The sequence below is a fragment of the Perognathus longimembris genome, chromosome 3, assembly GCF_023159225.1.
Source record: "Perognathus longimembris pacificus isolate PPM17 chromosome 3, ASM2315922v1, whole genome shotgun sequence".
Lineage (NCBI taxonomy): Eukaryota > Metazoa > Chordata > Mammalia > Rodentia > Heteromyidae > Perognathus > Perognathus longimembris.
In genome coordinates this window covers 58,090,054-58,099,339 of record NC_063163.1, presented here as the reverse complement: position 1 = coordinate 58,099,339, position 9,286 = coordinate 58,090,054, and the positions used below count along the sequence as shown (strand labels likewise).

Genomic DNA, 9,286 nt, shown 5'->3' with positions numbered 1-9,286 from the left:
CCAGATATTTACTGAAAAAATGGAAGTATGTTCACAAAATTTTATGAATTTATTCAAAATAAAAAATCTGAACAAATTTCCATCAAGGAAGTATTTTAATAAGGGGGAGAAAAGGTATGAGGGGGAGTGACAGGAAGGATGAATTACGTGTTTGTGTATGTATGCATGTGTGCATGTTGGTATTGAGGTTTGAACTTGGGCCTCACACTTTTGCTCAGAGCTGGCAGTCTACCACTTGAGCCACACTCCTACTTTGGTTCTTTGCTGATTAATTGAAGAGTAGAGTGTTGGATTATACTGCTCAGGCTAGTTTCACACCTCAGTCATCAGATTTCGGCCTCTTGAGTAGCTAGGATTATAGATATGAGCCACCAGCCCCTGGCAAGGGGATGAATTTGATCAGATATATTTTATGCATGTATGGAAATATCACAATGAACCCCACTTGTACAACTAATATAAGCTAATACAGATGTAAACAAAAATTCCACCAAGAGAAAAATAGTGTATATTCATACAGAGGAATATTAAAAGAATTGAAGTAATTGGGATTAGTGGCCAAGCCTATTCCCCAGCTACTTGGAAATTAGAGGCAGGGGAATTACAAGTTTGAGGCCAACCCCAGGGGAAGTGAGTAACAACCTATATCAAAAACAAAATGCAAACAGAAGAGCTGGGGATGTAGCGCAAGTGGTGCAATGCTTTGCCTGGCAAGTGTGAGGCCTGGGTTCAATTCTCAGCATTAAAAAAAAAAAAAGTATGAGCACAAACAACATGGTTGAATTTCAAAAACATTAAACAGAATAAAAGACAGAAAGGAAGAAAGGAAGGAAGGGAGGGAGGGAGGGAGGGAAGGAGGGAAGGAGGGAGGGAGAGATTCCAACACTGAAGAAAATAGCAATAGAATATTGTATGATTTTACTGGGAGAAGAGATTAATAGAAAAGGACTAAGGAAAAGAATCCCAGAGAACTTTCTAGGGGGGTGACAATATTCTACTTCTTCTACTCCCCCCCCCCCCCGCCAGCCCCAGTACTTGGGTTTTTAATTCAAGGCCTAAAGCTTGCTAGGCTGGCACTCTTATTACTTGAGCCATGCCCCTAGCCTGTATGGCCTCATTATATCTTGATTGGGACTGTTAATGATAAGGTTACATACATTAGTGTAAAAAAAAAATCACCCAACTACTCTTAGGAGAGAAACACAAAGGCACAATGCCTATGGGTATCTGATCACATACAACATTTATTGAAATGAATGCCAGGAAATGGAAAAAATATTTTTTGTTGGTTATTCCTTTTTTTTTTTGTCTCATTTGTTTATCTGTCTTTGGGAAGGTAAGTGGGGGGAGGGTACAGAAATGGAGGGACAAAGGATGAACAAATGCAGCTACTCACTGGACACTGTTGAAAATGAACTATACAACTTGTGGGTCCAGATGGGAGGGAAAAAATGGGAGAGCAAGGAAAGGGGTGACATTGTGTACTCTTTATTTGACTTATGTAATTGTACTTACGTACAGTTTACTTATGTAACCTCTGTACATCACCTTTATAACAGTAAAAAAGGAAAAAATTTAAAAATCATCCAGATGAGTATCAGTGGCTCACGCCTGTAACCCTAGCTACTCAGGAGGCTGAGATATGGGGATGGAAGTTCAAAGCCAGCCCAGGAAGGAAATCCTGTGAAGTTCTTATTTCTACCACCAAAATGCAAGAGTAGAGCCTGTGGCTCAAGTGGTAGCACACTGACTTTGAGTAAAAAAATCTCAGGAATAGGGCTGGGGATATAGCCTAGTGGCAAGAGTGCCTGCCTCGGATACACGAGGCCCTAGGTTCGATTCCCCAGCACCACATATACAGAAAATGGCCAGAAGCGGCGCTGTAGCTCAAGTGGCAGAGTGCTAGCCTTGAGCGGGAAGAAGCCAGGGACAGTGTTCAGGCCCTGAGTCCAAGCCCAGGACTGGCCAAAAAAAAAAAAAAAAAAAAAATCTCAGGAATAGTGCTCTGCATGGAGCCCTCCAGGGATGGACTTTACTCCTGATTAGCTAGGATTATAGGCATGAGCCACCAGCAGTCCAGATTGATTTTTTAAAATTATTTATTTATTTACTTATTTAGCCAGTCCTGGGGCTTGGACTCAGGGCCTGAGCACTGTCCCTGGCTTCTTTTTGCTCAAGGCTAGTACTCTGCCACTTGAGCCACAGAGCCAGTTCTGGCCATTTTCTGTATATATGGTGCTGGGGAATTGGACCCAGGGCTTCATGTATACGAGGCAAGCACTCTTGCCACTAGGCCATATTCCCAGCCCTGATTTCTTAATGTAATATATTTTACAAAATATTCTGTAGACTGAATAAAACAAGTCTGCATGTAAAAATACAGACCAAGGATAACTAGCTTGTGACTTAATAGTTATAATAGTAATCCTCACTACAAAACTTTCTTCAGTAATGATTAGCTGTAGAATTAGTCATGGAGAACTGATTGCACTTATCAAATACATTTGCTAAGGAGAAGATATAAAAGGTTAACTTGCAATAGTTGAAATAATGGACAGAAAATTACACCCAAAAGTTGATCTAGAAACCAAAGGTGGGAGGAGTATGTGTGTGTTGATAGCTAGTGAAGGTGGAAGAGTCAATATATCTAGGGGATTAATCTGCTGAGCACCAGTACTACATGCCTGTAATCCTAGTCCTAGAGGATGGCAGCTCAAAGCCAGCCCAGGCAGGAAAGTCTGTGAGACTCTTATCTCCAATTAATCACCAGAAAACTGGAAGTGGTACTGTGGCTCAAGTGGTAGAGTGCTAGCTTTGAGCTGAAGAGCTCAGGGACAGCACCCAGGCCCAGAGTAGAAGCCCCACAACAGACCTTCCCCCCACCCCCCCAAATACGGAATTCTACCCTCAAGTTCCTGAGCCATTACTAAAGGATAGAAATTGTAGTCACAGAAAATATACATTCAGGGGCTGGGAATATGGCTTAGTGGTAGAGTGCTTGCCTTGCATGCATGAGGCCCTTGGTTCAATTCCTCAGCACTACATAAAAAAAGAAAGAAAATATACATTCAAAAATGTCCAGCTGATGCAGTTTATTTTTGAACTTACAAGTAACAGATTCACTCAGGAAGTTTGTGAAAACAATGGAATAACATTATTTATATTCAATCAGATAAGGTTTTTAAAGTTACTTAACTGGCTTTTTAAAAGTGCATCTTACAAAAACCTAAAATCATTTTCAAAACCCAGGCAAATTCCAATAGTAAGGTATTCTACAAAACTGGCCAAGTTATCAAAAATGAGGAAAGTCTGAGAAACCTCCGCAGCCAAAGGCATGTAAAAAACAGGCTAACAACTATACATATGAGATCCTGAAACTGAAAAAAGATTTCAGATAAAAACCAAGAATGTATAAATTATGAATTTTCATGAGTAACAATACTGGACTATCAGTTGTACAAGTGTACTAATCAATGTGAGATGCAAATAACGGGAAACTGGATGCTGACTGGGGATATGGGAAATTGCTGCACTAGTTTTTTCAATTTTTTAATTACAAACCTAAGAGATAAAACTGTTTAAAAAATGTATAAAAAGTCAAGCTAGTTCTAGACATTTTTTCCTTTTTCATTTGCAAGTTAAAAATAATTCCCCTAGGTAACAAAATTATAAGCATTGAGCAAAGACATGCTCCATGGCTCATAGAGGAAAATATACCAAAAATTCTCACACTTCAGAACTACATTGCAACTTTGATACATGAAAATATATAACCACACGTGAATATCTTCCATCTGTCTTTAAGTGATTGTTTCCACATAGGTGGATATACATATATAGATACATACGTAAAATCACCTACATTTTTCCTTTAGCCCAAGACCTGGACTTGAACTTGGTACCTAACGCTTTTGCTTATTGGCTAGTGCTCTACCAACTGAGCCATGCCTTTTTCTTTTTCCTTTTTTGCCAGTCCTGGGGCTTTGACTCACAGCCTGAGCACTGTCCCTGGCTTCTTTTTGCTCAAGGTTAGCATTCTACCACTTGAGCCACAGTGCCACTTCCGGTTTTTTATGTGGTGCTGAGGAATCAAACCCAGGGTTCCATGCATCCAAGGTGAGTACTCTACCACTAAGCCACATTCCCAGCTCCCCCTCAAAGCCCCCCACTCAACATCTCAGGGTAAGTAGGTGCTCTACCACTTCAGAAACACCTTCAGTCCTTCTAATATTAGTTATTTTATTTTTAACAGGTAAAACTATCTTTATTGCTAGGTACCAGTTGCTCATACCTGTAATTCTAAAAATTTAGGAGGCTGAGATGTGAGGATCATGTTTCAAAGCCAGCCTAAGCAGGAAAGTACATAAGACTCTCATCTCCAATTAACCACCAAAAAGCTGGAAGAGAAGTTGTGGTTCAGGTGGTAGAGTGCTAGTCTTGAGCACAAAAGCTCAGGGACCTGTATGTACATGCATACATGCACATATACACACACCTTTATTTCTTAGATGTGGCACAACTATACCCAGTGTGCTAAGCTACTTTTAGAACTGAGCCTGCAGGGCTGGGAATATGGCCTAGTGGCAAGAGAGCTCGCCTCGTATACAGGAAGCCCTGGGTTCGATTCTCTAGCACCACATATCTAGAAAACGGCCAGAAGTGGTGCTGTGGCTCAAGTGGCAGAGTGCTAGTCTTGAGCAAAAAGAAGCCAGGGACAGTGCTCAGGCCCTGAGTCCAAGCCCCAGGACTGGCCAAAAAAAAAACAAAAACAAAAACAAAAAAAACGAAGAACTGAGCCTGCAGTAAAGACCAACCAAAAGAGGAGCAGGAGCAGATAGAGCTCCCAGTTATGAGTCCCAACATGTCACTCCTCTAGCAAATCAATCCAGTTTTCAACTATTTTTGGTAATGTCTGGAGAGTTGTTTTGTATTGTTCTGTATGACAGATAGGTCAGACTGTGAAGAGCAGTAGCCCACATCTTCTGCCTTTATGGGCTTAATGACATGGCCTGGCTTGGTGACAACCCTGGGAGCCGTCAGCTTTTGGAATGCCCTCTGTGTGTTCCACATAGATCCTACAGGGTTCTGAATAGTCTGTTCAAATTGCTGATGGTGGGTAAATGGATATGGAAGTACCTGAACCTGATGAGCTGCAGCCTGGATGTTGTGCTTCTCAGAGATAACTGCATTTGGCAAATTCTTGTCTTTTCTTGGAGGATCTTCAGGAGCTTTAATAAGAAACCGACGTCTTTTCTTGGCACTGGGTCTCAGGCCCACACTGCTCCACTCACCCCAGCCAGGCAGTATCAAATCTATGTCCCTTGGCTTATTTGCCTCTGCCATTTCCTTCTTCTCTTTTAAGAACTCCCTGATGACATCGTCTCCAGCAAAAGCTTCTGTTATCATCTGCTTTTGGTCTCTCTCCACTTCATCTTCCAACTCTACAGCTGTGGGAACTGCCAAAGACTTTACAGAAGGAGATTTTGTAGTTAGGAGGTTCTGTAGATCAATGATTTGCTCCTTCTTTTTCTTCCCCTTAGAGACATCAGGCTTATTACATAGATTCCTTTTCATTTGTCCCCTTCCTAGAACAGGGCTGAGAGGCTCCTCAACCAGATGTTCTAGTGCTTCCAGAGTCTGCACCCTCTCTGACCTCTGTAGCAACAGTGGCTGCTCTTCCCCTGGGGAAGGTTCCGCTCTCTGGACCAGTACAACAGTCCCCACTGAATTCACTTTTTGCTTCCTGGAGTGATGGCTTTTCTTGTTGCATTTCTGAGACAATACCCTCAACTCGGATAATACCTCCTGGCTGTTAGAATCTTTCATTTCTTGGCTGCCAAGGGGCTCTTCATCATGGTCTAGCTCAGATGGTTTTCTAAGGGAATGCTTTTCCTCATGGTCTCTAGACAAAATTTCTTTCTCAGCCACTGGCCTTTGATTTTCCTTGACTTCAGAAAACTTAGGGGTTTGATCTTCTTTTGCATCAATATCGCACTCCTTGAACATCCAGGGATTTGTTACATCTCCATTCATCTGTACTTCATGCATCACATCAGAGGTAAGGGGCTCTTTCTCTTCTGTATTTCCTTCCTCTTCCTCACTCTCTGAAATTACTTGGAGTTTCTGAGTCAGTTCTTTGTTTTTAGCCAATTGTTCTTGCATAGCTTGGCGAACCTCTAGGTTATATTTGGCCATAATTGCCTTTGATTTGGCCCATTTCCCACTGTTTTGGTGTTTAAGGTTCATTCTCTCCATCATTCTGGCCTTCTCAATTTTTTCCAGTTCTTCCAATGCAGCATTGGGATTGACCTTCCACTGCTGCTCAAACTCTTTCAGGGCTTTCTTGGCTTTTCCTTTCTTCACAATTCTGTGATATTTTTTACTTTTGATTTTTTTCTCTCTTCGAGCCCTGGCTTCATAGAAGGACTGCAGAGCTCGGGCTTTCTGAAGTTCTGACTGGCGCATCTTAGCCTCTTCCAGACTCATGGCTTTGAGTGAGGCTTTTTCCATGGGAGTCAGTACAGGGTCTGTCATTGGCTGCTTATTCTTATGTAGGAGGTTAAAAACTTCCTGCTCCAGGGGTGTGGTTACCTTCCAGCCACTGAAAACATATTCAATAGGACCATAAGCTGATGGCTCCTTCACCAATGGGAAAACCAGCTGCTCTGCCTGCCGGTTCTTCCCAACAACAGGATCCCATTTGGAGAGGGTTTGTGATGTTTGATTGAAAGCTACTTCTCTATGGATCCGTTTAACCTCTTTTTTGTTAAGGGGTAATTCCAGAGTCTTCTTTGACTTAACTCTATATAGTTGCTTTTTCACAGCATCCAGTGAGGAGGAAGTTTTTGCAGGCCCAAGCAGGTCTGAAAGGACCAGCTTTTCTCCTGATCCTTCAGAACTGACATTGAATTCAGACACGTTCAGACTAGTTTCAGATCTCTCAGTCAATTTCCACCTACTAGTTCCAATAAGGGAAGTGATTGTGTCCAGAAATTTTTGATGCTTTCTTTCTCCATCACTGTCCCATTCATCTTCACTGGCACTTACAAGGTAGTTGTTTGGCAAATACTCTAATGCTTCCTGCTGGCTCAAAGCCAGAAGGTCCTCTGCAGCCCAAGTGGTGTTCATCACAGCAGACTGCTTCTTTCACGCATGCAAAGGATGGATGACAGCCCAAAGGAAAGTTATTTTTTAGGTAGGACCTCACTTTTTTTGTCCAGGTGCACTAAGAGAAGCATCCTCCAACTTACACTTCTTTGCAGCTAGGATGACAGGAGCTTTTTGCCCAGGCTAGCATCAAATTGTGATCCTCTTGATTTCTGCCTCCTAAACAGCTGGGATTACAGATGTGAGCCACTGTGCCTGGCTCAAGCTGCATTCCTTATTGTTTAAAGGCTTGGTGTTTCAAACTTCAAAACTGGTTGGTCTTTTTGTAAGTATTAATAAAACATGTTGGGAGAAAAAAAAGAAAAGTATTTTTAAAGGTGTAGAGAAATGACTAAACATGTATTAATACCCAGCTTAATGGTTAATACAGCTACAGCCTCCCTTACTGTCCTTTTCCAGAAGATATAATCACTTTTCTAATTTGATCTTTTTCATGTTTCTGAACTTCCCACTTCTCTCTAGATACATATATTCTTAAGCCATATTTAACATATTCTACATGTCTTTTTTTTTTTCCTTCCCAGCACTAAAGATTGAACTCAGGGACTTGCACTTCCTAGGCAGCCAATATACCATTATTTTTATTTATTTTTGCTAGTCCTGGGGCTTGAACTCAGGGCCTGGGCACTGTCCCTGAGTTCTGTTCTGCTCAAGGTTAGTGCTCTACCACTTGAGTCACAGCACCACTTCCAGCACTTTCTGTTTATGTGATACTAAGGAATTGAACCCAGAGCTTCCTGCATGCTAGGCAAGCACTCTACCACTAAGTCACATTCCCAGTCCCCAATATGCCATTCGAGACACTGCAGCCCTTACAAACCTTCAAACTGCGAGTTAAAGAGCCTTTTCTTTCTTTCCTTCTTCCCCTTCCTTTCTTATTTTTATTCGCTTACATTAGTTAATAAATGATTGCATTATTACATTTCCACACTTTTATAATACATTCCGAATCAATCTCAGTTCCTCTATCACTCAACATTTTCCCTTTCCCCAAACAATGCCAGTAGGTTTTATTGTTCTACTCTCATAAGTGCAAACAATCTGCTTCTACCATATTCATCCTTCTTGTTAGCTCAATCCCCTCCTCCCCACACATCCCTCTATTGACCAATAGCTTTGAGAACTACTTCTAGTACATTTTCCTCTTTGGCCTCTGCATGTTTCCAAAGTCAATCTTGTTTTGTTTTTTAGCCAGAGTGTGGCATTCCATCCTGTTAACAACCCATTCGTATTTATATTCGTCAGTGGACGTTTCTTATTTCTCTTCCACCCTCAATGCTATTTTTAAAAATTAATTTTATTTACTTTTTGTCTTTATGGTACCAAGGAATTGAACCCAGGGCCTCATGCATGCTAGGCAAGTGCTCTACCAATAAGCCACATTCCTAGCCCCCTCAATGCTATTATGAACATCCTTGCCCACACCAAATTTCCGTAAGACATACACTTCGGGGTAGAATACTGGGTTCAGTATTTCTTTTTTTTGTTTGTTTTTTTTGGCCATTCCTGGGGCTTGGACTCAAGGCCTGAGCACTGTCCCTGGCTTCCTTTTGCTCAAGGCTAGCACACTGCCACTTGAGCTACAGCGCCACTTCTGGCCATTTTCTATATATGTGGTGCTGGGGAATTGAACCCAGGGCTTCATGTATACGAGGCAAGCGATCTTGCCACTAGGCCATATCCCCAGCGTGGGTTCAGTATTTCTTACTCTTTCCGTTTTATTTTTCCAAATTGCTTTCCACAATGGCTTGAATCTATCAGCAGGTGCGTTTAGACGCGTAGTAGAAGCAGCTTGAAAGACATGGAATTTAGACTTTTCTGCTTCGGCATAATTAGATTTTCGTGCCCACACAATCAAGTGATCAGGTACCGGGAGTCCCGAAGCTCTGACACAGCAGGACCAGGAGCAACCTCTCCACCGCGGCAGACGCCGAACTCGGATCGCTTCCGCGTACGCGCGGCGTGGCGCGGAGATTACGTCATACGCCAGAAACGTCGGCCTCCTACTTGTCGTCTTTGAAGGCCCCTTTTCGGGCTGTCTGACACAATCAGGTGTCGAATTTTATTGGGGAATTGCTTTTGTGTTTGGGGCCGAGGAGAACATCCTAACAGAATTCCT

General features: G+C 42.1%; 1 protein-coding gene across 1 annotated transcript; it reads right to left on the bottom strand.

Moving 5' to 3' along the window:
• Positions 1-4,799: 4,799 nt before the first annotated feature.
• Positions 4,800-9,097, bottom strand: LOC125348399 (U3 small nucleolar RNA-associated protein 14 homolog A-like). The gene is made up of 2 exons (XM_048341602.1): positions 9,038-9,097; positions 4,800-7,426 (listed from the first exon to the last, which is right to left on the bottom strand). The coding sequence occupies exon 2, from the start codon at positions 7,126-7,128 to the stop codon at positions 4,897-4,899; it is 2,232 nt and encodes a 743-aa protein (XP_048197559.1). The 5' UTR covers positions 7,129-7,426; positions 9,038-9,097; the 3' UTR covers positions 4,800-4,896.
• Between the last annotated feature and the right edge of the window lie 189 nt (positions 9,098-9,286).

Coding starts and splice junctions, on each gene's coding strand:
- LOC125348399 (XM_048341602.1), bottom strand. CDS start 7,128: ATGAACACCACTTGGGCTGCAGAGGACCTTCTGGCTTTGAGCCAGCAG.